The following is a 25,608-nucleotide window of genomic DNA, read 5'->3' on the forward strand; positions in this document are numbered from 1 at the left end:
AGATAGTGACAAAAATATACTAAGAAACAAACTGAAAACCAAAACAAACAGAACGATGCAAATGAGTTTTGCAGAATGCCAAAATTGCACAAAATCTTCAATAGTACCATTTAGCCAAACATCTCTCGTTACAGAGAGAATCAAGCATTGTTGTGTATGCATAGCTTGTGGATCAGTTGCACAACGTCATCAGATGAGTCAAGAAAATAGCGAGCCTTTGTGTGCGTTTGGCCAATAGCTACGGAGAAGTAATTCTCTCCCTTGAGGTCATCGATGGTCGATGATATCTTCTTGGGGGATTCACTACCCGAAGAAGGAGGCGACTTGGTTTTCTTGGTAACTTCAGGCTCGAAGAATGTGTAAACGTCTTCGTCCTGAAACATATATATCAACCCTTGTATCAAATTCCATGGATAGTTTTAAGCTTATCCATATTTGGTTACATAAGAAGCTTACTTTTCCCAAGAAACAACCAATGCACAAGAGTACAAGACATAATCAATTGGTTTAGTCATTGATTTGTTGTGCACAATTCCTCCGAGAATACGCTCCATTGCACTTCCCTAAGGTAACAGAGAAAGAACATCCGAGAAAAAATGAGAATCTTTTGGGTATGGATGATATAGAAACAGAGTATTTTCATTTACCTTTGTCACACCAACGGCATGGACTTCAACAGACTGGCCCCCTCGAACAACATCTACTGATGCATTAGAGATTGGTCCTGCCCACAAGTGTTGTAACATGTCTCTTGCTTGAGCTCTCCCGAATTCAGCATCTACAAACAAAGAACAGATCAAGGAAACAAAGATAAGTGTTGGAAGGTTTAAAATAATGCAAGCGGATGATTGGTATACATTTATTTCATGTGATCACCTGCATATTCGTAGTTCCATACAATGTTTCAAGATATGATCCTGGAGTTCTTGCAGTGAAGTACTTGAAAAAATGCTGCAAACAAAGCAATTGAGTAGGGAAATGGAAATAAAGAGGCCTGTGAGATTAGGCATCTCACCACACATTACTCTAGTAGATCTTTGGGGGTATGGAAACTGGTTGGATATATATCAGAGATGAAAGTTACTGACAAAAACAGTTGGAACGCCACAAATCATTCTCGGTACAATCGATACTTGTTGAGTCAATTTCTGGTTCTTACAAATTACTGTATGTGTTAATGGGCTACTTAGCAATTGGGAATAAAGGCTTTGTAAACATTTTTTTTCATGTGGTATAGTAGAAAACCTTTATTTATTTTTTATTCCCTTTTTTTTACAGCAATATAAAACTTTATTAAAGGGAAAATCACATTTTTAACCCTGAAAGTGTAACTGGGTAGCACTTTAAACCTCGAAAGAATTCTACTCACGCTATAAACCACCAAGATTATTTTACTAACACATTAAACCTCCAAACTACCTTTTCTTTTTGCAAAGCTATAAATGATGATGTAACAATCAATTTATCTTTTTTTAATATATATTTATTTAATTTAATTTAAATTTTAATTAATTTTATTATTTATTACTATTTCGACGATAAAAAAAAAAATCATCATCTTCGACTATTCACCATCCGACCATAATTTTTCAGATTTTTATTCGGTTCATTGTATGTGTTCACCATCTTTTTATTCAATTGGTATTATGAGATTCCAATTTATCCACTCGAGAGAGTGAAAACGCTTATGGATCAATCTAGAAGATTGTTTCAACACTGTAATAAGAAATTTAATGCTCGGACGGTGAGTAAACGAAGAAAATAAAGGTTTTTTTTTGTTTTTTTAGATTTTTATTAATTGTAATAAATAATAAAATTAAGTAAAATTTAAATTAAATTAAATAAATATATATTAAAGAAAGATAAATTGATTATTACATCATAATTTATGGCTTTGCAAACAGAAAAGCTAGTTTGGAGGTTTAAAGTGTTAGTAAAATAATCTTGATAGTTTATATTGTTAGTAGAATTCTTTCAAGGTTTAAAGTGATACCCAGTTACACTTTGAAGGTTAAAAATGTGATTTTCTCCTTTATTAAATATGGGTTTAATAGTGACCAATTGCTATAATTCGTAGCACAAACACTGCCTTATTTAATTCTTAGCACAAATGAACATGCCTTAATTTATTTATTTATTTTTTTGTTAAAATTCAATTTAGATTTATTTTATTTTTAAAGAAAAAGAAATGGATAAAACTTTACAAAAATGGTGATTTAGGTCTATAGATTCCGAATGGAGACGTACTACTGATAAAGTGTGTTGCGATTCTAATAGTAACGAACATATATACATATATATATATATATATTTGTTAATGTTGGAACCGCACCGCACTGTGATGTTTGGTCTCTATTCGGAGCTATTAGAATCGCAAATAGTTTTTCTATGATAACGGGTATAATTTTTTTAAGAGAGTAGTAAACGAAGACGATAGTATTTTAGTTGGATTTTTCAAAGATAAAAACATGCTTTTGATTGTGCAAAAATAATAATAATAATAATAAAACAAAATGCTTTTGATCCAAAAAGGACAAAACACCCACCATAGGATCCAACTAGGCTTGGACATATAATCCGAGTCCGAAAAATCCGATTTGAAAAATCCGATCCGAACCGATTTCGATTACTTAGTAAAACATGATCGGATTTCATAAAGAATGTGATTCAGATTTTGGTTCAGATCGAATAATATTCAAAACCCGATAAGATATCCGCTAATCTGAAATAATACATTACATATTATTAATTTATGCTCAATTCGGATCGCGTAATTCAAAATTTCATGTTTGATCAGGTAAATTTTGGATGATTTGGATAATTCGGATCGGGTAATCGGATATTTCGGGTATTATCGGATAATTCGGATCCAAATCCGAACCGAAACCGTACTTATTTGGTTTCGGATACACTTCGTATTTCCAAAAAAAAATTAAACCCATATGAATCCGAAAAAATCTGATCCGATCCGATCCGAAAACAGTCGAATTCTAATCAGACTCTATATATCCCAATTTGAAAAATCCGAAATCCGATCCGAAAATTCGAAAATTAGAATATAGAATCCTAGATCGGTAGATCCAACTACCATTTGGATTTTTCAAAAATAAATAAATACAAAAAAAAAAAACACCCACCATAGGATCCAACTACTACGCATCTAGATCAATGGTAACGGACCAATCGACGTGTCCACGCAAGGACAATCAAGAATTTTGATTTAACGTGTGGTTGGGTCATAAAGTACATTACAAGTCACCATCGTATTAAAAAGGAAAGGTGATGATTAAATCAACCAGGAACATAAAAAGTAAAAACTAAGAAAAAAAAAGAAGAAGTACCGACATAGTGAAAATGGCCCACTAATATACTCACGTGTTATATTTGTCACTATATAGATTTTAATCCCTTTAGTCTACAACGCAGAACAGAGATACAAAACGAAAACATAGAAAAAATACAGAAATGGGTGGTTTGAGGTTTCATGTACTTATGTATCCATGGTTCGCAACAGGCCATATGACTCCGTTCCTTTATCTAGCCAACAAATTGGCTGAGAAAGGTCATATGGTTACTTTCTTGCTTCCTAAGAAAGCTCTGAAACAGTTGGAACATCTCAATCTGTTTCCACACAACATTGTCTTTCGCTCTGTCACCATCCCTCATGTGGATGGTCTCCCCGTTGGCACAGAGACAGTCTCTGAGATCCCGGTAACATCAGCTGATCTCTTGATGTCCGCTATGGATCTCACACGTGATCAAGTTGAAGTTGTGCTCCGAGCCGTGGAACCGGACCTGATCTTCTTTGACTTTGCTCATTGGATTCCACAAGTAGCTAGAGACTTGGGCATTAAGACAGTAAAGTACGTCGTGGTGTCTGCATCGACCATAGCTAGTATGCTTGTCCCAGGTGGTGAGTTAGGTGTTCCTCCGCCGGGATATCCTTCATCGAAGGTGCTGCTTCGTAAACAAGATGCTTACACCATGAAGAACCTGGAGCCTACAATCGATGCCGGACCAAACTTGTTGGAACGAGTCACTACAAGTCTTATGAACTCTGATGTCATTGCGATAAGGACAGTCAGAGAAATCGAAGGAAACTTTTGCGACTATATCGAAAAGCATTGCAGGAAAAAGGTTCTCTTGACAGGTCCGATGTTCCCTGAGCCAGACAAGACTAGAGAGCTAGAGGAACGATGGGTTAAGTGGCTAAGTGGGTATGAACCAGACTCAGTGGTGTTTTGTGCACTGGGCACACAAGTCATTTTAGAGAAAGATCAGTTCCAAGAACTCTGCTTAGGAATGGAGCTAACAGGTTCACCGTTTCTTGTAGCGGTTAAGCCACCTAGAGGCTCATCAACGATTGAAGAAGCACTTCCAGAAGGATTCAAGGAGCGGGTTAAAGGAAGAGGAGTTGTTTGGGGAGGATGGGTTCAACAACCATTGATATTGTCTCATCCATCGGTCGGGTGCTTTGTGAGCCATTGTGGGTTTGGATCAATGTGGGAGTCTTTGCTGAGTGATTGTCAGATAGTCTTGGTGCCACAGTTGGGTGATCAGGTTCTCAACACAAGATTGATGAGTGACGAACTCAAGGTTTCGGTTGAAGTGGTAAGAGAGGAAACAGGATGGTTCTCGAAAGAGAGCTTGCGTGATGCTATCAATAGTGTGATGAAAAGGGACAGTGAGATCGGAAATCTGGTGAAGAAGAATCACACCAAGTGGAGGGAGACACTAGCTAGTCCTGGACTTTTGTCCGGTTATGTCGATAATTTCATAGAGTCATTGCAGGATCTTGTCTCTGGGACCAACCATGACTGAAAGATAGGAACACTATGATGTTTTTAGTAGAAGAGGGTGATCCAATAAGGTTGATATAAACCATACTATCTTGAAGTGCTTCTTTTTCCAAGTGTGTTTTTTTTGTTTGTATGGTTCATTTATTGTCTCATGTTTCTAAGTGGCAGTGCGTGATCATTAAGATTTGTATAAACCAAACCTCTGTTTTCTAGTTGGATTTATAATAATGTGTTTCATAGTTGTATAAGAAAAACTCTTAAGAAAATAATTTATAATCCATTAAAGAACAAATGGAAGAAAGAGACAAAGGAACAAACTGAAAACAAAAACAAAACAGAACAATGCAAATGAGTTTTGCAGAATGCCAAAATTGCACAAAATCTTCAATAGTCAAACATCTCTCGTTACAGAGAGAATCAAGCATTGTTGTGTGTGCAAAGCTTGTGGATCAGTTGCACAACGTCATCAGATGAGTCAAGGAAATAGCGAGCCTTTGTGTGCGTTTGTCCAATAGCTACGGAGAAGTAATTCTCTCCCTTGAGGTCAACGATGGTCGATGATACCTTCTTGGGGGAGTCACTATCTGAAGAAGGAGGCGGCTTGGTTTTCTTGGTAACTTCAGGCTCGAAGAATGTGTAAACGTCTTCGTCCTGAAACATATATATCAACCCTTGTATCAAAATCTATGGATAGTTTTAAGCTTATCCATATTTGGTTACATAAGAAGCTTACTTTCCCCAAGAAACAACCAATGCACAAGACATAATCAATTGGTGCAGTCATTGACTTGTTGTGCACTATTCCTCCGAGAATACGCTCCATTGCACTTCCCTAAGGTAACAGAGAAAGAACATCCGAGAAAAAATGAGAATCTTTTGGGTATGGATGATAAAGAAACAGAGTATTTTTATTTACCTTTGTCACACCAACGGCATGGACTTCAACAGACTGGTCTCCTCGAACAACATCCACTGATGCATTAGAGATTGGTCCTGCCCACAAGTGTTGTAACATGTCTCTTGCTTGAGCTCTCCCAAATTCAGCATCTAAAAACAAATTATTAGATTAGTCTGAGTTTAGATTTGGAACACCCGGGTTACATGCGAGCCGAGGAAATGTATATACTCACCTGCATATTCGTAGTTCCATACAAGCGAAGTCTCGCTTGTTTCGAGATATGATCCTGGAGTTCTTTCAGTGAAGTACTTGAAAACATGCTGAAAACAAAGCAGCCACAAAAGATTGAGGAGGGTAAAGTATAATTATCAATCTTGAGTTCTGAGAAATATGTACTAACCTTGACACCATCAATCCATTCAAAGTTCATGTGTTCTGGAATTCTTGTCACCCATTCTCCACTTGTATGCCTTAGAAACATCCCATTTTCAGCAGCTAACCACATGTTATATTCTCCAAAGTTCTGGTTTATTTTTAGTTACAATGTCACAACACAATGAGAAAAACAGTAACTAAATTTAAAAGAAAGAGGGGGCAACATTTACTTTATCCAATATGCTTTTTTCACTTCTGCTCAGGACAACTACTGTTGTTTTTGGATCACTGCATAATTCTTTGAGTCTTTCTTTAACCTGTGGGTGCAGTTCAAGATTCATTCCGTCGCCTCTTCTCTCTTGATTTTTCATCGGCTGAGTGAGCGTTCCATAGAATCCCTGGACATTTTGACAGTTATAAAGTGACAATAAGAAAAGGTACGAGAGAATCTTGATATATGTTAGTACACTTACAAGAATTAGCAGTCTATTGTTAGACTTTGAGTATTGTTGAATCACATCATGTTCAGGAAGTTCAAGTGGGGCTTTTCCAGCTCGTAGCTCAGCGTTAGTTGTAATTTCGATAAGTTTACTGCAAAAAAGGTTTGTAAGAGTCATCTTGAAAAACAACAAAAAGATGAGATGAAGAGAATTGATTAATGTTTTGGTTTGCACATACTTCATGAAATCATCTGCCCACTGCTGAGTAGAATGAGTTTTCACATACTGAAAATTGATTTTATGTTTTCTCTCCTTTTCTTCATGTGACATATTTAGAGCTTCTCCAATGGCAGTAGACACTTCTTTAATGTTCCAAGGATTCACTAGAAGAGCTCCAGCACCAAGTGACTGTCCAGCACCTGCAAACTGTGAAACTCATACAAATATAAATTACTTTTGAGCATTATAGACATATATTTGATTCATAACTATGTAAATTTTAATTTACCTCGCTTAGAATGAGAACCCCTTTTTCTTCTTTTTGGCAGGCAATAAATTCAGAACTCACAAGGTTCATTCCATCTCTCAAAGATGTTACAAGTAATACATCTGAAGAAAACAAACTCATTTGTTAGGAACCAACCTTCACAATTTCATGAGAGCTAATCTAATATGTATATGGAAGATGGTTCATTTTATATGGAAGATAACAACTCATATATTTTAACATCATCAACATAATATTTTAACCAAATCATCACATGTAGTATGACAATTACCTGTGATGGCATAGAGTGCGCATAATTGATTAAAGTCAATAGAACAATCCTGAGATAGAAGGATAATCTTTATCAGAATTAAACTACAAGACCATCACAAATAGTATAACTCGTGACAACATAAAACAGAGAAAATAACAAACCAGATGAATTATTGGAACAGCAGAGATGGAACCAAAACGACCATTAATTCGTCCAACATGGTAATGACATTGGTCTTTGATCTTTTGATCTGTAATAGGACACAAAGACAATCCTATGAATATGATGCACATATTAGCTAATAAAAGAAGAAAAAAGGAGAGATAGAAAACCTTACATTCACCAATACCATTCCTTGTTGGTACTGCAATCTGAAGTAACATGACTTTACCACGCCAATCTTCATTTTCCTCTAAAAACTTCTCAAATGCCTGATATTTCTGTGGAATCCCTTTGATCGTATCGAGACGATCAACACCTAATATCAACTGTCAACAAAAACAATTATGTTAAACATTTTCTTCTTCTGAGCTTCAAATATCATCAGAAGTAAATATATCTACCTTTCTCCCACCAAAATCGTTTTTGAACTTCTTCATGTATTGAACGACTTCAGAGAGTTCACTTGTGTTTATAAACCTCTCAGGTTCTATCCCAATGGGAAACTAAAATCCAAATACAGACAAAATGATTCATTAATTTTCAATAAAGCAAATAATCAATATTAAGAGATTTTAAGATGGGTCATTACAACAGCTACTCGAGTGACTTTTCCCTGATCCACAACTCCTTCAGATGTTGCTTCCACTCCAAGAATACACATGCATGCATTCAAAAAATGTCTTGCAAAATCATAGGTATGGAAACTATACAGAAACAACAACAACAAAAAACAGAGAAAAAGGAGTATGAGATCATGTTAACTTTTTAAATCCAAAATGATTACTACACGTCTACACATTAAAAGTAAACGATATTTACTTACCCGACTAAATCAGCAGTAAGAACAGAACGAAGCAGATCGGATCGCGAGGGCAATGTTTTGTACATCTCGGAAGAAGGAAATGGTGTATGGAGAAACCATCCAACTTTCATCTTACTGTTGTATTCCTTAAGATATTGAGGAAGAAGCATGACATGATAATCATGGCACCAAACCACATCTCCTTCTTCATAGTGCTCTTTAACAACATCAAAAAATATTTGATTTGCTTTCTTGTATGCATCATACTGTGACTGGTATGTTATGGTTGCATCGTTACGATATTCTGGTGGCGTTCCCAAGTAGTGAAAAATCGGCCACAGAATATTATTGCAGTAGCCATTATAGTATTGATCACACACTTCTTCCAGAAACACTGGGATACATCCCTGCAAACCAAACCAACACTTAAATCATCAACAAAAAAAAGTTACCATAATCTTTAGCATTTAAAGCAAAAAAAAATGTTTAATATGATGATTAATGACATAGTCTAGGTGGTCATATTTCATGTTTCAGACTCAAATTCCAAGTTACAAAACAAATTAAAACATGAACTATATACGATACAAGATTTCAAAATGTGGTACGTACCTTTTCAGCTAGGGTAATGGAGAGTGTCTTTTTGCCAATCGCATCATGAACATCTACTCCAGGCCATCCAATCCATTTGGTCTCAAATTCTTTCAAACCTATAAGAGATCACCACAAAAAAAAAAAAAAAAACTGATTTCTTTGTGTTTAATACATTAATTAATTACGATATTACCAAAGTTGTTATATTCTTACCTAGAAGAGCACTAACTAGACCACCAGGACTCATCGTGAAAGACCAAGACTCTTCTCCAGTCCTCTTTGCAGTGACCGGAAGCGACATCGACACTACAAGCAGTCGTGGCCTTGCCATTTTCTTTCTCTCTATCAGTATTCGTTCTAAAAAATAAGTAAAAGCTATGAGAAGAATGGTCTCGTCTTTCTTGTAATTTATAAGAAACTTAAGGCTTGACTTTTGGCAGGGTGCGGGATAATAATTAAGAATTTCGTCTTTTCTTTTGGTTTGGTGAAAAACTTTCTTTAGTTAGCTTTTTGATTATTTTCACTTTTGATGATTTTTTTCCTAATAAAAGTCCTGAAAATATATACGTACATGCTTCTGTTTTTTTTCTCTATTTATGTCGTGGATTAGATCCCATTAATATATTAGATCATTGAGGATAAAATCTCAAACTCGTTAAATAATACTTGGCTAAATACAGAGTTTTCAATTCAATATTACCTTTCGAAAAACCTTTCTTCTGTGAACATTTGTTTACACAAAATAAGAAAATTTATTATCTTATACTATTAGTAGACATGTGTCTCTCATATGTTTTTCTATACACATATTTCAAAATCACTTGTTAATTAATACCTGTATCCAATAACCTGGTTCTATTCACTGTATAGTTCTTCTTAGGAAAACTATTTATTATTATGATATACTGTATCAATATATTTATTTCCATTTAAAAAAACAAGTACATACCAGAATATCATATAATTACGCTTTAGAATAATGGGATTTAATTAATAATTTCCTGTTATTATATTTTAAAAAACTATATATGCTATCTTAATTCATAGAATAACTTTTATTTTATAATTGATATCTCTATCTATTAAAAGAGAAGTACAAATGTAAATGGGTCGGGTCAAAATCAGAAAATTGACCCGAAATTCTGAAATCGGATCTTTGAAATTTTTTAGGAATATAAATTCGAATTAATAATGAAAAATCGAACTAAAATCAAATGTTTATGGAAATCAAATAAAATTTGATTGTACTTATGGTAACTAATTATAAAATCATATTCCAAACAATATTATACATTAATTACGTATAATATATTTGTTCATATACTTTTGGAACTAATTCCATAATAATCAATGTTTTTCACATTAATTTTGCTTATTTTAGCCAGTTATCATTAATTAAAAGATATCTTACTTGCTTCTAGAGATTTCTAGAAAATTTATCACAACTAACCCATCTATTTTATAAATTAAATAGATTTTTTTTTTATTTTGGTCATGTAAATTAAATAGATATGAAATATATGTAACTAATTTTAATTTAATTAGATTAAATCGAAATTATGGTATTTTCATACTTATAGCTTACCAAAGAAGTTTAATTTTCAAATTATAAAGATTTCTTGAATATGATTTTTAGAATTATTCAACAAGATGATAAATATTTATTAAATTTTGTGAATCATGAAAAATATTAATTATTTTTTAATCATTATATTTCACCTTTCAATCTCTCATCTAACAAATAAGATACATATTCTATTATTCCTATGTCCAAACTCCATTGTGTTGTATGACTAAATAATATTTCCATTAGAGCTGTCAAAACGAGTTGATTCATCCCGTCAAGCCTGTTTTGCAATAGGCCAAATATATTTTGGCATGTAGTTAGTCTGTCCGCACGACCCGCGGGTAGCATATATGAAACACAAACCCGTCGCGCGAATGTATGCTGATTTGCGGGGTTATCCGTGGATTTTGTTTAAATAATTTTAGAGTAACCAAAATTTAAAGAAATAAATAAATTAGAAAAAATTTAGAGATTATAATCTTATATATCATTATATTTATAAATATTATAATTTCATTTATTAAAAGTTTTTTAAACTACCACATGTTGAATAAATTATATTTTTATCAATAAATACTATCATGCGGGTTGATCCGCCAACCCGCGGATGAAAACCGATGACCCACTGCGAATCAATCCATGTGGCCCGCTTATTTGCTGGTTTAATATATTTTCCCAAATCTGCTCAATAGTGAGATGATTTGGGCTCAACCCGCGGTTTTGGACCTATTTTGACTGCTTTAATTCCCATGATTCGTCTAATTTTTGAATTCTAAAACACAAAATTTCATTTTGTAAATCATAATTAATATGATTGGTTTAATTATAAACAATTTAATATTTTCTTTACAATTTGTTATTAGGAATATTTATAAGTACACTACACGATTCGTTCTATTAAAAACATGCACAATATTAAAATCAACGTATGTAAATCAATATTCTCCCGCGGTGGACCGCGGGTCCGATCCTAGTGATACTTAAAATGATATTTAGTCTCGTGCATGCATGTTTCATCTAATATAAAATGTATTCAGTAAGATAATAGATTAATACAATACTAACACGGAACATCAAACATAAAGTCATGGTTACATAAATTTTCTTCATAATACATTTTTTGTGAAAAAGGGACAAAGAAATAATCTCATAAAACTATAAGAGTAAAATTAACAAGAATTTATCTTATAGCACTATTTTAGCAATTATGAAGATGTTTTGGATCACTAATTGCAATTTATTGTAAATTGTTTTGGGAAGACCGAGGAGACGACGTAACTACGGATAATCGCGGCGACAACAAGAACAATGGCTTTCTCTCCTAATCCTCTCTCTCTAAGCGTCCCCGATCCTGCTTTCGAATCTTGGCTTCGAGATTCCGGTTACCTAGAGCTCCTCGATCACCGGACCTCCGCCGCTGCAGCCGCCGCTTCCTCCTCCGCCTCCGTTTCATCCTCAGCTGCCGCAACTTCTGCGGCGTCTGACGATGTCGTTTCATCCATCACCGGTGGTTTCTTCGCTTCTCTCTTGTCTCGACTCGTCACTGTCTCTTCTCTTCTTACCATTAACCCTTTCTCCAAGCTCTCCGCCGATGATTTTTCCGGAGATACGCCACCGTGGACCACCGGTTTCTTTGGCAATTGTGACTCTTATTCGTTCCCGTCGTCTTCTCAGCAAGCGAGAATGAGAGTTCATGAGAATATCAAACGGTTCGCTAGGAATTACGCTACGTTATTCATCGTCTTCTTCGCTTGTGCACTGTGAGGACCCATTACTCTTAATTGGATAAAGGCTAAAGATTTAGACATTGTTTGATTAGGTTAAAAGTATGAATCTTGAAATTGAGTTGGAATTGAAGTGTCGATTTTTGGTGTTTGTAGATATCAGATGCCACTTGCATTGGTGGGATTGTTAGCAAGCTTAGCCCTTTGGGAGCTGTTCAAATTCTGCAGTGATAGATGGAAATTTGATCGTCACCCTTCCATGAGGAAATTCTCTATCGGTATTGGACAGTGCGGTGAGTTTTCGATCATTTTGTTCCTGTTTGTTGCTTATTGAAGATAGGGCCATGGTGGTATTTGTAGTTCTGCAACTTGTTTTATAGTCACAGAATGCTGAAAACGTTTTGATATGAATTCAAAAGAGAGAGTTTTGGGTTCTGGGAATCTTTTGATCAAATTGTTCTGTCGATTTGCTTGTTTAGTTAAATCACTTGAGCTCTTATTATCACTCCGGGATAAGAGTATGAGCTCATTCGATGTAATGTTTTGAAAGTTCCAATAGGATCATACATGGTATTAGCAAGGAACTGAAACTGTTAATGGATTATATAGTAGAATGGACCTTAACTCGTTTCCTTGCTTCTTCTACTTGCAGTAACAGCGGTTCTTCTGACGTTTTTGAATGTCCAAATGGCTCTTTTCTCTGCTCTTGCGATCAGTTATTCAGGTAACTAACTAACCAATGGTCAAGTCTTTAGCTGTATGGCCGTTGATGACCTCTGAAACTTTTCTATGTCTATATGTAGTTATGATATTGCATGCTGGGTTCAGAAAGCTCACGCCATCCAAGAAACCACCTCGAGGGAGATAAACCGCATCCACAAGAGTTTTGGATTCTGAATGAGATTCATCAGCAGTTTTGGAAATCAAGAATTGTAGTGTTTGGTAACTCAAACTCAGAGAGAGGCAGACAACAATAGCAGCCTAGATGGTAGATTAAGAAAGTGTGAATGTTAGACATCATCTAAAACAGAGAAGAAATCACACACATTGTAATAAATACTAAAAGGAAAAGCTTCTGAATGGTGAGAATAGAAAATTTTATTTAGGTAAATAAGAAATTGTTATTATTGTCATCTACTGCAAACTATGGAGGAAAAAAGGAACAACAGATGGTTTTCTACATAAATAAACACATATCACACGGTTTAGAGTCACCAACATTCCACTTTATTTGGTATAACTATAAATTCTTATAACGAAGAATAATATTCTCATCCTGCTGACTGATTTTGGCCTTTGACAGTTCCATCATCACCCACAGCTACATTCTCCTGATCATCTCCTTCGTCACTCTCTACACTCTTGGGCTTGCTCGCATCTTCATTCTTCTTCTTGATGGCTGCATCGGTGGCTCGTTTCAATCCTTCTTTGGCTGTATCAGCCGCATGACTCAACGTCACATTCGGAGCCTTACCATCTGTAGTTGTCCCCATCGCCTCTTCTTTTGACTTCTCTCCTCCGTTGTTCCCCTGCAGAATTTTCGAAAAAAAATAAGGGAAAACACCTCAACGACTTTTGTATGCATCAATCTAGCTTCAACGAATTTCAAAAACGTACGTGGGATTTGAAGTAACGAGAGTTAGTGATGGTAATGACTCCATGAGCAACAGATCGAGCACCGTTGTTGTAATCCCTCTGTAATGAAGAAGCTCTGTATATGTTTATGCCTCCTCTCTTTGCTAAAAACATAGCCGCCATTTCCTACACTTTCAGATCAACATATGAGTCTCTCGCTCTCATGTATCTACCTACACACCGATGGAAGTAATTTGAGGATCGAGTTAGTGTCGGGAGAAGAACACGTGCTTAATCATTGTGCTTCTCACGTGTCTTCAAAGCGACAAGAGCAAAAGCTGATTCAGTGATTCTTGTACTCTGTAGTCTTCTTATCAGTAACTCGAAGAAAATATAGGGCCCAAATCTAAGCCCAGCCCATAAATCAAAATGTAGCAAGTGTTGTACATTTGGGGATTTATGTGACTTGTGTGTCATTGTGTGATTGGATCTACTAGACTACCACCACCAGTACCACTCTTCCGGGTTCGCAAGTTTCTTTTGTGGGAAATTCGTAGGAGACCAGTATGTACTAATGTAGATGTGATTAAAGCTTTTCGGAATTCTCATATCAAATGGAAAATGAATTTGTAATTCAAGACCAGATACAAGATTTAAGACTTTTTGGTATCCTCTCAGATATAGTAATGGAAAATGGCATATGATTCGTTGAATCCGATTCTTACCACACAATCAGTTGCTCTTTAATGCGTTTTTTCCGGGGATAAATTCATACTAAAACTTCAAATCCCAAAAAGAATAAAATTAAACACGTCGGCAGATACGAAGAAGCAATATCTTCTTTTTATGAGAGAAAACGAGTAGATACAGAGATTCAATTTCTAACACGTATAACCATAAAATCGACCTCTCTCCATCATAAAGACAAAAAGCTTCACTTTCCTTAGCCCATTTCTCATTTTATCTCCACCATTAGAAACGCTTCATTTCTATATAAACATTGTTACATACACACAAACCCATTTGTCTCTCTTATCTTCTCACACCTTTTGAAAACCATGACCTTTCTAAAAATGAAAAGCCTTTCTTTCTTCTTCACCATCCTCCTCTCTCTTTCTACGTTCTTCACTATCTCCGACGCACGGAAGTTTAAGGTCGGAGGCAGCGGCGCGTGGGTTCCAAACCCACCTGAAAATTACGAATCTTGGTCTGGAAGAAACCGTTTCCTTGTTCACGACACACTCTGTATATCATCTCTCTCTCTTACCTGTTAGTGTCATTTCTTTAACTTGTGTGAACTTTTCTCTGAAACTTTTTTTTGATTCTTGCAGATTTTAGCTACGCTAAGGGAGCTGACTCGGTGGTAGAGGTAAACAAGGCTGATTACGACGCTTGTAATTCAAAGAATCCGATCAAAAGAGTGGACGATGGAGATTCTGAGATCTCTCTTGATCGTTATGGTCCGTTTTACTTCATCAGTGGCAATGAAGATAACTGTAAGAAGGGTCAAAAGCTTGCTGTTGTTGTCATATCTGCTAAGGTTCCATCAACGGCTCAGCCTCCTCACGCTGCTGCACCGGGAAGTTCTACGCCGGGAGGAGCCCACTCGCCTAAATCTTCCTCCCCTGTTTCTCCTACTACTTCTCCTCCGGGATCAATGGCCCCTAAATCCGGTTCCCATGGTTCTCCGATGACTTCACCGCCGGGATCAATGGCTCCTAAATCCGATACTCCTGTTTCTCCGGCGACTTCTCCCCCGGCTCCACCTAAATCCACTTCCCCTGTTTCCCCATCCTCCGCTCCGATGACTTCACCGCCGGCACCAATGGCACCCAAATCATCTTCCACTGTTCCTCCGTCTTCTGCTCCGATGACTTCACCACCTGGACCAATGGCACCTAAATCTTCAACCCCTGTTTCAAACTCACCCGCCGTTTCTCCATCTTTGGCTCCGGGAGGCTCTACTTCTTCTTCACCGTCAGATTCTCCGTCAGGCTCGGGGATGGGTCCTTCGGGAGATGGTCCATCAGCCTCCGGTGATATCACTACGCCGGCGGGAGCTCCAGGGCAGAAAAAATCGTCGGCGAATGGTATGGCCGTTATGTCTATTACTACGGTTTTAAGTTTGGTTTTGACCATCTTTCTGTCAGCATAAGAACACTTGGAGACTTGTTTCATGTCGGATTCTATTATTTGTTCTTGTTTCGGTTTAGTTTCGACTTTGTTTTTAAATTGTTTTTGGATCCCATTGTGATTCCGTATTATTGAGTATAGTTGGATCGTTGTTTCGTTATAAATAATAGACACTTGTGTTCCTTAAACATTATAACTTCAGTCATTAGATACCAACATTATGTGATACATATATTAATTACGTTTACATATATGCGAGTGTTGACACTCAAATTCCATGTTGGAAGTCTTAGAAGATAGTATCTGTTGTTTTCTAGTAATTGAATAGTAACACTAAACACATTATAAGAAGATGAAAAACAAATTTCTGTTTTATGTCTGGAATTTTTCATTTAGAAAGGAACGATTACATCTATCGATCACAAGTAACATTAACTATTATTCAAGCACAAAAACTTTAATAGTACTAGTTTGTTAGGTCTAAAAATAGTTAAATGCTGTTTATTTCGTTTAAATTTGAATGGATGGATATGATTATATGAAGTTGGGTCGTACGAAGCTGCATTTACATATAGTTCAATACTTCAATGCTTTTTTCTTTTCATCAAATGAAAACTGGTGGTTCAATGCTTTTACAATCACATTATAGAGTATAATGCAAGAAAGTTACTTTTCATTGAACTCCCTTTATTTCATTTACCTACTAAAGCTCCCACGTAAGGGAAAGACATAAGTCTTGCTGTATTTTTTGATGCTTTTCTTTTCTGTATGTCAATATCACTCATGCAAGAAAGTTCTTTTTATTTTCTACTTTATTTTTATTTTATGATCTTAACAAGATAGGTACAAGTCTTGCTGACTTTTCTTCCCATTTTCTCGTCGACGGTGTATTTTCACTTTACTTTACCAAATTGAATTTTTGCTTATTTCTTCTCTCTGTCGGCAGTAGAAAACTATGGACCTACAATAGTTTTGCATTCAGTGCATGTGCATCCGATTTAGAGCGTTTGAGACGTTACTTTACCAATTTATCACTATAAAGAAAATCATTTGGAGTTTGTGGTAAACTCCCATTTTCGGGATGTTAACACTATTTTTGTTCGAATAAATGAATTTAACTGAGGCTGAAAGATTGTATTAGAAAAAACAAATTTTAAGAAGAGAACCAAAGTAGTGTTATTGTGAATGAGACCAAAGATAATAAAGACGATAGCTATGTTGCAAGGCTATGAGAGGTACACGTGACAAGGAGCCATTGTATCATCGCTAGCTAGTACAGACCCCTCGACGGAGAAACGTGGCGTATGCTACGAATCGTCCAAGTGTTTAAACTTGGATACAGAAACAGTGACAACTGACAATACATAGTGTCTCTATCTCGGACCCACCAAGCACCAAGTTCCTCTAAAAAAACCTTCAACCAGGCAAAACAAAAAATAAGAAATCATGGAACACAAAAATCAAGTGTCATATGACATAATTGTCCATATTCTGTGACTAAGCTTGTCAAAACTTTGATGAACAAGCCCAATTTGAAGAGCCCAAAACAAGATTGAGTTCACTAACACAGTAACACTCTTGCTGTTGTTCAAATCTAAAAAGTCAAAAAAGAGTTCAGCATCTGCGACTGACTAATTTTGTCCGGAGAAAACAACATCAAACATATCGAATCTAATAACAAATCTTTATTCTTTAGGTAGAAAACGGACAATCCAAAGTCGGAAACTCAAGAGTGTCAACTTAATTGTAACCTGGTCATTTGTGACCAAACAAACAGGCCTTCTTCCTTCATAAACTGCGTGTCGTCTGGAATGCACAAAAACGACGGGTACTTTGTACTTTCCCGCCACACCACAAAAAGTGCCTCAAATCGAGAACCTCACCGATAGAAGCAGTTTCTCCTCTTTCCTTACGGCGATGACGGCCAAGCGAAACAGTAAGAAACGCCCTGCTTCGAAGGTCTCAGATTCCGTCAACTTATTCCGATCCCTCGCTTCAGCAATTACGTCCTCTCAGGTACAATTTGCTCAATTTCGAGTACAATGTTTCTTTCTGCATCTTGGTTTCTGTTCTCGGAATTTACTGGGCAATGCTTAGATTCTGAGTAGTTTCCCAAATTTTGTCTAGAAGTAGTTTCGTGCTCAAAAGTAATGATTTTTAAGGGCGTGAAGCAATTTAGGGTTTTTCGAAATAATCATCCAAGTTCTTTTGAATTTCCAGGTTTCTCAGAAGCCAATTTTGAAACGTTTATTGTGCCTTCTGGGTCCTTTATCATTAACCCAACCAATAAATTGGGAGAATTGTGACGTTGCTTCACATTATTGGAATATCAAATTCAGGGGAGAGCAAGTGGAATTGATCAGTTTCGAGGATGTCTGTTACCTCTCTGATGTTTTGTTCACAGAGCTTGATACGAGTTTCAAAAACCTATTCGCTACTTTGTTCAAACAAAAGGCTGAAGCTTGTCCCACATTTGCAAGCACAGAAGATAGTATTGAATTAGCCACTCTGTTCTTAAAGTCTTGTATGAAGATCATGAGTTTACTTGTGCCCAAACAAGAGCTGGTTCTGGAGAAGGCCAAAACTCTTCTCTCGATCCTCACTAGATTGGTTTGTGCAAGAAATGGAGATTGTTCTTTTGTATTCACGCAGGACGGTTCTTTTGATCCTCGCCATATGTTTCTTTGTACAGGGATTGAGGTAAAAAGTTGACAAATTTGTGTCATTTTATTTCTTGGACTTCTTATGAAACTTGTGGCTTTTGACTAAACCTTTGGCAAGGGCTTCTAAGTTGAATTTTTTTTAAGACAATGTTATGCCCACTGGCTTTTTTTATTATGTCCCTAACTCTTTATATTAACAGGTTTTCATGGATGAGATTTTGGTGAATAAGTCAATCAGGGATCTTCTTTTCGTAGTTGATTCTGCATTCTCCTCATGTAGACTGTTCAGTAAGCATGATAGGGCCGGTGTGGTAGAAATGGCTTCTGCTCATTTTATCATCTCAACTTCTGATGAGAAAACGAATCAAATGTGTGTTGAGAGATTATATTGGAAGCAAGGTAATGCATTTAGAACTCCCCAGATAAGCATGAGTGCTGCTGTGTCCTTGCTGCTAAACCCGGTTATGTTCTCTGCACCAAGAATGATCCATGCCTATGTGGTTTTATTGGTGTCTGACGCCATTGGTATTTGTTCACATCCATGCATTAAGGGATTAGACCTTCAACTTATTGATCACTATATTGATGCATTTGAAAAGTCTGTTGTGTTGTATAAGATACACATGTCTAAGAGTGCGAAAGGCTCATCTGGGAAGTTTGGTTTTTTGACGAGTAAGTCTCGGGTGGCTTTTGAACATCGTGTTTTGCCCTCAACACTGACGAAAGTTAATGATGTTACACTGAAGCTAAAGGATTCATGGGATTCATATCAAAGTGATAATGCGAAGAGAAAAAACAATGAGCTGGTAGCGTATTCTGTTGCATACGCTAAGGAAAGCTTGTGTATATTTGATAGCTCCTGCTCGGAAAATATGTTGTCTCAGACCTTAACAATTCTTGGTTGCGTGATACTTAGAGCTAGTTCTGATGATGTTGTGGACTCTGTGTTGGAAAAATACAACACATCTAGTATGGAAGATCTATATCTACTTGCATCCACACTTAAGTTCATGACTTGTTCGATGTTGCAAGCCATCCGGGTTCTCAGGAATTGGAACTGGCTTCGATCTGAAGCTGTAGGTGATGTTCGAGCTTGCAAGGAATACAAAGCCATGATGGATGTTGTTCAACGTTTTGAACAGTTCAGTGTTCATTTGCCCTGTCAAAGTTTCCTGCGCGAGAGACTGGAATCTCATCCTCACAGAAATGTGAAATCTAAGTGGATGCTTATGCACTTTGCAGGCTTACTGTCTGTAAGCTTTGCACTCAAGCTTGACTTTCTAGTGAAGGACTCTATTTTTGGAATTGTGATATCTCTGTATTTATTCATCCTAGAAGGGGGTGACTTGGAAGCACTTGGGGATTCAGTTGGACACTCAGAAAATCTTTCATCGTCCATACCATCAAGTGGTTCCAAAAACTTGGCAGCTTCTGGTAAAGCTGACGAGGTAAGTTATAACTAAAATCTCTTTGCAAAACATCTGAATTCTGCGCTTTTCTAATTGGATCAGTATGATTATATGGTACAGACTGCAGTAGATAGGAAACAGAGCGGGGCGGTTGCTTTGAAGTTTCATAAAATCCGAACTTTGTATATGGGGTATGTATAGACCAGCAAAATCCTATTGATTTCTCTTCTTCGCTTTCATAGTCTATGATAATATATGCATTCATGAGATCTTTAACCAACTACTATATCTTACTCCATGGTTGTGCAGGAAGGTGTCCGAAGCTAAAGATCCAGAGAATGATCCGGATTCAGGAGTTGGTGTTGAAGAGGAAAGCTGCAATGGGGAGAAATTTCTGTGGTGTATGACTGGAAAAGGTAACCTGAGACAAACCGATGTGGACGAGTTGGCAGATTTCATAGCGTGTGAGCCCGGTAAGGACTACTCCGATTGGCTAAAAGGGAGAGAACGATTTCGGAAGCAGCGGTGGAAGTCGGAAAAGATTGCTAACCAAAGGTGGAATAAGAAGAAAAAGGCTTGGAGAGAGAGCAGAGGAAGAGTGTCTAAAAGCTGAGTGTATCTTCTGTTGTAAAAGAGTTAATCATGTAGAAATGTCATTACTTTATTAGCCTCTGATAATTATGTAAAAATGGTTTCTATTATTCGTGGAAATTTTAAGACCCAACGCCCTTGCAAAGAGTAAAGAGACAAAAAGAAATATCAAATCTCAAGCAGTACATACTGAAAAACTATAAAATGTAACAAAAACTGTTTTCTTCCTTCAAAGTTAAAGCCTCAACAACAGAAGAGAAAACAACAAAGGAGTGAAGATGTAAAAGTACTTGAAAGAAAAGAGTCTCTACTCGTATGTAAATGATGCATAAGCTTATGAGTTTTTTAAGAGTCAAGAAGGCAAAAATCCAGTTTTTAAGTATTCCAAACTCCAACAAGACACCTTCGCTTGATCTCTCCGTTCGATCTAGAGAACGTAGGAGTAACCCAAGACAAGAAGCAACAGTACCACCAGAGCCGCTGGAGCAGCATAAGCCCAGTAATTAGTCGACTTCTTACGCTTAAGGATCGCTCTCGGGAGCGTTTCTGGTCCTCTACCGCGGGTCCTGTTCCTTATTGGTTTCTCCTTAAAGACTTTTTCCTTCTGCGGTTTCTCCTCCTGCACCGGAGCTTCAATCTCCTCCTCAGAAGCTTCTGGAACTTCCTCAGCCTCGGTTTCTGTGTTGCCTCCGGTCTTCTTCTTGGCTTTCTTCTCTTGCTCCTGCAACACACAAAAATGATGGAGAGAACTGTTAGAATGGAAAAGAGAGAAGAATGCAAAGAGCATTGAGGTACAACAAAAAAAGAAAAGGTAATTTCCTTCTTTTCTTTCTTCTCAGCTTCCTTTTGAGCTCTTATAGCAGCTTTAGCAGCAGCTTTCTCTGCCAGCTTCTTCTTCCTTTCCATGGCTTGCTTGGCTTTGGCAATCTCCTCTTGCTTTCTCATTTCCTTTGCCGTAGCTGCATCAACCGGTTTTTCTTCCTTCTGCGGCTTTCCAAGACCATATACTTCATCATCATCATCTTCATTTGCAACATTTTTTACTTTTACTGCATCTTTAGCTTTCTCAGTATTCTGAGCAACAGTAGCATCTGGTTTAGGTGCAGTGACTGGTTCCTCCTTTGGCTGCGGCTTTGCCTCAGCTTTAGGGACAGCCTCAGTTTCAGAAGGCGTTGCCTTTGATGGTGGTGCCTCTGGAGCAATCAGAGGCTTCTCTTCGGGGTTCCTCATCCGTCCATCTCGGCTCAGCTGCCTACTATCAAGTGATTGCAAGATTCTCTTCTCATAAGCTTCTCTGAAATTCTTCTTACTGCACCAAAGGGCAATAAATTTCTCAACCTCGGCAGTGGAGAGTGCCTCAAGCTCGCTTATGTTCTTTTGTGCAGCCAAGTCTCTAGCTTTGTTCAACATAGTACGGTTTTGGTAATACTCGGAATTCTGTATGAGAAAAGTATACAAAAATCAAAGATTACTAATTGGCACAAATCATTCTTCATCACAAGAAAATGGCCGAAAGTATGTGTTTGTACCGTCTCATCCCGTTGCTTCCTGAGGTCATGAATGTTTGAATAGGCTTTGTCTCTCTTTTCGCTCACAGTCTTGAGCTCATTCTCCAGTACCTGAATCTCATCTTTCGTAGCTTTCAACTTCTCACTCAGCTCATTGATCCTTGCTGAAATTGCTTGTCTCTCCTTTTTCACTCCATCCAAACCAGCACCCATTAACTGCAAAAAGCATCACAAAGGAAAATATGAAACCAACTTCTACAGACTAAATCTGCAAGAATCCGACCACAACTCTCTTACCTTAACTTGACCTTGGATATCATCCTTCTGACCCATAGATTCTTTGATTTTGGCTCTCATTGCCGCATTAGCAATGACCTTATCTCTTGTCCCTTCAAGCAGCCTGATCTCTTTGAGAATCTGCTTCTCCTCGGTTAAGGGAATGCTTTCATGTTGAATCCGATACTGATAGCTGTATATCTTCATTTTCCACAAAACTCAAGCAAATGAGAATACACAAAAGGCCAACCAAAGCTATCGAAAAAAGAAAAGGTCTCAAAAGGATGGAGCGAACAAGTAGATTATAATTACCATACTATTGAGCTCTTCCTCGGAGGAACAGATAGCAGGGCCACGAGCACTCCCACCATCATTGCTCCTTAGCTTTCCCAGTGCTTGCTGCAATGGTTCCATTTCCTTTCTTTTCTCATCAAACATAGTGTTGAATCCCTTACGCTCTGACTTCAACGGGTCCAGAAGATCAAATAACTCTGATCTCTCGGCCTACGCATTACCAAAAACCGCATTTTGAGCACCACTATAAAGAAATAATGAAATCCCTAAATCATTCGAGACAAGAAGAGGGTTCAAAAACTTACCCTCTTAGCTCTCAACTTGTCCAAAACTCCACTCCGAGCTTTGTTCAACTTTTCAAGCTCTTTATCAGCTAGCTCAAGCTTAGCTTTCATTTTCGGGTCAGTGTAAGAACGGTATTTAACAAAGTAGAAAGAGCGGATCTGCTTGGCCGCAGGCCACTCTTCTGCAGCATTTTTTGGTGCATCAGAGTTCAACACTTTGTTGATATTCTCTTCGGCTTTCTTTGGTGGCTCACCGTGTGAACCAAACTTGATAGAGACTTCATCTCCTTTTCCTCCGTTCTTTTCGGGTTTCCCCTCGAACGGAGCCGGAGCAACCTCAAATCCACCAGAGTTTACAAATTCAACGCCCATTGTTTCTATAAAAAAAAACAGAGGATTGATCCTAATACCAAAAAAACCATCAAAAAAATCAGTACAATATATTGCGATGTAACGGATCCAAAACTAATCTAGGATTAAAATCAAAAGAAAGGATCTATAACGCAAAGATCTGTAAATAAAAGTGCTCAATTACTCAATATTAAGACAGATCATTATCGCCATCAAATGCATATCCAGACAAAACAAGATTAATAACAAGAAAACAAACTAAGAACAGCAGATTCGAAATACATGCGAAAGATCAAACCTTTACCGGAGAGTCAAATCAAAACAAACGGAAAGAAGTCAAATTAGCAAAAGATCAGAGGCGATCGATGAGAAGCAGATGTATGAAATTAAAATTAAGAAATCAGCAATAACCAAAGCAAATTAAAGTCAATAGAGACATGGGAGGGGGAAGAGAGAAGGAAGGATACCGTGAAAGGGAGAGAGGGAGAGAGAGAGACAAATGGAGATCTGAAGATAAACCAAACGAAGAAGAAGAGACCCTTTTAGAGAAATTGAGTCGCTATAAACTTTTTCCTCTGCCCGAGGATTTTTTGTGTGTTAAGCAAAAAAATGGGGTCAGATCTCAATCTCTAAAAATATATCTCTTGGAAACCCCACGAAATTGCTTCTCTTTCTCTCTCTCGTATTAAAATCTAATTAGTACAGTATTTTTTACTAAACCGGTAAATTATATTTTACACATTTGTATAAATCTACTGCAATCTCCCGGTTGGGCCGTCCCTACTTTTCCTACCTTGTTTGTTCATATTTGGCTAATTAGGGGTTTATTCGTAAATTTATTTTTTATTGACTTATTGAATGTTAAAACTTAAAAGTTTTATGACGAGCAGATATTATTTTTAGATTTCTAATGTTTTTTTTTCTATTTGAGTAACGCATAACTTTGACTAAAACTTTAGATATCTTTTGATCCAATTTTAGTTATATAAACACCAACAATAACGTTAAAATCCCCAATTAATTAAAACGTTGATTTAAATCCTCAACTTCCGACGAAACGAAATAAATATCAAAATTATATTAATTTTCTAAATAAATACCAAACTTTCGTTGACATGCTCATATTAGTCATGACGTTAAGTGGGTTAACAGATCCCGCTAACAGAGTTAATTTTCTATTAACATACATGATAATTGAAAACGACATAGTTTCCTAGAACAACAAACGACGTCGTTTTATCATAACGATTGAACTAAATTCCTAAATTCAATCTTAGATCCTCAAATCGAGCAAAATTCTTAACTCTAAATCTTCATATGATTTGAAATTCGAGATTTTATTGAGGAGTTACAACAAAAAAAAAACGTCTTTTTATTGTTGGAGGGAATACTGTAGTTTTCAATTTACGGATCTGTTAACTGAAAATTAACCCAATTAATATAGTCTGTTAACCCACTTAACGCCATGTCTAACATGGCCAGGTCAACGAAAGTTTAGTATCTATTTGGAAAGTCAACATAAGTTTGATATTTATTTCGTTTCGTCGAGAGTTGAAGATTTAAATCAATGTTTTCAATAAGTTGAGGATTTTAATGACATTTTTCCTTTTAATTTTTAGTAGAACTACGTTATTGAATGTGAAGACATACACTTTTATACGACCACACTTACACGCACATGAAGAATGCGATTTTAGAGATTGTATAAAGTTAATCAAAAATTTGTGTTCAAAAACAGAAAAGAAAAAAATTTGTTCAATATAATCGGAATATAATGATTACAGCGGATAAAATGTTAGATAGAAATTATTCAGTACAAAAACCTAGCTAAAATGTTAGATAGAAGCATTTAAGTAACCCTTTTATCATTCATGTTCCCACAAATTTTCATGTTTTTTCATGTCATTGCAAGAAATTCAAGAATGTACTTGAAAGGTCTTTATATTAATATTTACTACTAGTAATATTGTTGTGGCGATTTTTTTAGTTAAATGTATCATTAATCTTAACAAGAAGACAAGAAAAAACAAAAAATCATAGAGACAACTGGGAGAAGTAAAAAAATAAAAACAAAAATGGAGAAGAAGTGGAGATAGAAAGAAACAGTTGTTAGGTGGTGTTGAAAACGTGGGAAGTCTTCTTTGCCTCCGAGGGTACAACTGTCCACTTTGTAGCGACACACGTCTTCTCTTCTCTCTCTTACCAAAGTACTACTCTCATAGTCATTATAAAAATTTCCGTCTAACCCAATTACTTCTCGCTTAATCGCTAGATCCACTTTATCTAATGACTAATCCATTAAAAAAATCAGTTATATGATTATTTTCCGTCTAATCCGATTACTTCCCGTATATAATCTGATTATTCTCCGCCTAATCTTATATATTCCGATTATTTTTTGA

General features: G+C 36.6%; 7 protein-coding genes and 1 pseudogene across 10 annotated transcripts; 4 read left to right on the forward strand and 4 right to left on the reverse strand.

The window, feature by feature from the left end:
• Positions 1-89: 89 nt before the first annotated feature.
• LOC9303570 (probable alpha,alpha-trehalose-phosphate synthase [UDP-forming] 4) lies at positions 90-9,254 on the reverse strand. 2 transcript variants are annotated; one of them, XM_021018357.1, is made up of 18 exons: positions 9,045-9,254; positions 8,850-8,947; positions 8,259-8,644; positions 8,025-8,139; positions 7,837-7,938; positions 7,611-7,761; positions 7,435-7,523; positions 7,292-7,340; positions 7,021-7,121; positions 6,751-6,938; positions 6,546-6,663; positions 6,303-6,470; positions 6,098-6,220; positions 5,930-6,017; positions 5,716-5,846; positions 5,533-5,631; positions 5,199-5,450; positions 90-122 (listed from the first exon to the last, which is right to left on the reverse strand). In XM_021018357.1, exons 1-17 carry the CDS (start codon positions 9,160-9,162, stop codon positions 5,217-5,219), a joined length of 2,358 nt encoding a protein of 785 aa, XP_020874016.1. In that variant the 5' UTR covers positions 9,163-9,254; the 3' UTR covers positions 90-122; positions 5,199-5,216. The 2 variants fall into 2 exon arrangements, with proteins under 2 accessions (XP_020874016.1, XP_020874015.1); XM_021018356.1 differs by lacking the exon at positions 90-122 and having other exon boundaries at positions 4,992-5,450.
• LOC110226483 lies at positions 116-1,002 on the reverse strand (annotated as a pseudogene).
• On the forward strand, positions 3,329-5,038 carry LOC9303569 (UDP-glycosyltransferase 79B2). The gene has a single exon (XM_021018359.1). The coding sequence runs from the start codon at positions 3,466-3,468 to the stop codon at positions 4,819-4,821; it is 1,356 nt and encodes a 451-aa protein (XP_020874018.1). The 5' UTR covers positions 3,329-3,465; the 3' UTR covers positions 4,822-5,038.
• A 2,307-nt stretch (positions 9,255-11,561) lies between the features above and the next one.
• On the forward strand, positions 11,562-13,255 carry LOC9305629 (PRA1 family protein H). The gene is made up of 4 exons (XM_021018362.1): positions 11,562-12,158; positions 12,279-12,415; positions 12,775-12,846; positions 12,926-13,255. Exons 1-4 carry the CDS (start codon positions 11,707-11,709, stop codon positions 12,988-12,990), a joined length of 726 nt encoding a protein of 241 aa, XP_020874021.1. The 5' UTR covers positions 11,562-11,706; the 3' UTR covers positions 12,991-13,255.
• LOC9303571 lies at positions 13,203-14,548 on the reverse strand. Its single transcript, XM_021018363.1, has 2 exons — positions 13,740-14,548; positions 13,203-13,651 (listed from the first exon to the last, which is right to left on the reverse strand). Exons 1-2 carry the CDS (start codon positions 13,878-13,880, stop codon positions 13,394-13,396), a joined length of 399 nt encoding a protein of 132 aa, XP_020874022.1. The 5' UTR covers positions 13,881-14,548; the 3' UTR covers positions 13,203-13,393.
• A 101-nt stretch (positions 14,549-14,649) lies between these two features.
• On the forward strand, positions 14,650-16,018 carry LOC9305630 (early nodulin-like protein 2). Of its 2 annotated transcripts, XM_021018361.1 has the most exons (3): positions 14,650-14,942; positions 15,029-15,389; positions 15,444-16,018. In XM_021018361.1, exons 1-3 carry the CDS (start codon positions 14,756-14,758, stop codon positions 15,850-15,852), a joined length of 957 nt encoding a protein of 318 aa, XP_020874020.1. In that variant the 5' UTR covers positions 14,650-14,755; the 3' UTR covers positions 15,853-16,018. The 2 variants fall into 2 exon arrangements, with proteins under 2 accessions (XP_020874020.1, XP_002867499.1); XM_002867453.2 differs by having other exon boundaries at positions 15,029-16,018.
• A 1,502-nt stretch (positions 16,019-17,520) lies between these two features.
• On the forward strand, positions 17,521-20,626 carry LOC9303572. Its single transcript, XM_021016952.1, has 5 exons — positions 17,521-17,846; positions 18,051-18,530; positions 18,694-19,941; positions 20,023-20,093; positions 20,212-20,626. Exons 1-5 carry the CDS (start codon positions 17,748-17,750, stop codon positions 20,513-20,515), a joined length of 2,202 nt encoding a protein of 733 aa, XP_020872611.1. The 5' UTR covers positions 17,521-17,747; the 3' UTR covers positions 20,516-20,626.
• Positions 20,627-20,659: 33 nt separating this feature from the next.
• LOC9303573 (proton pump-interactor 1) lies at positions 20,660-23,843 on the reverse strand. 2 transcript variants are annotated; one of them, XM_021016954.1, is made up of 7 exons: positions 23,674-23,843; positions 22,877-23,232; positions 22,590-22,781; positions 22,299-22,478; positions 22,023-22,217; positions 21,313-21,930; positions 20,660-21,214 (listed from the first exon to the last, which is right to left on the reverse strand). In XM_021016954.1, exons 2-7 carry the CDS (start codon positions 23,225-23,227, stop codon positions 20,921-20,923), a joined length of 1,830 nt encoding a protein of 609 aa, XP_020872613.1. In that variant the 5' UTR covers positions 23,228-23,232; positions 23,674-23,843; the 3' UTR covers positions 20,660-20,920. The 2 variants fall into 2 exon arrangements, with proteins under 2 accessions (XP_020872613.1, XP_020872612.1); XM_021016953.1 differs by having other exon boundaries at positions 22,877-23,258; positions 23,674-23,842.
• Positions 23,844-25,608: the final 1,765 nt, after the last annotated feature.

Source organism: Arabidopsis lyrata, assembly GCF_000004255.2.
Source record: "Arabidopsis lyrata subsp. lyrata unplaced genomic scaffold ARALYscaffold_7, whole genome shotgun sequence".
Lineage (NCBI taxonomy): Eukaryota > Viridiplantae > Streptophyta > Magnoliopsida > Brassicales > Brassicaceae > Arabidopsis > Arabidopsis lyrata.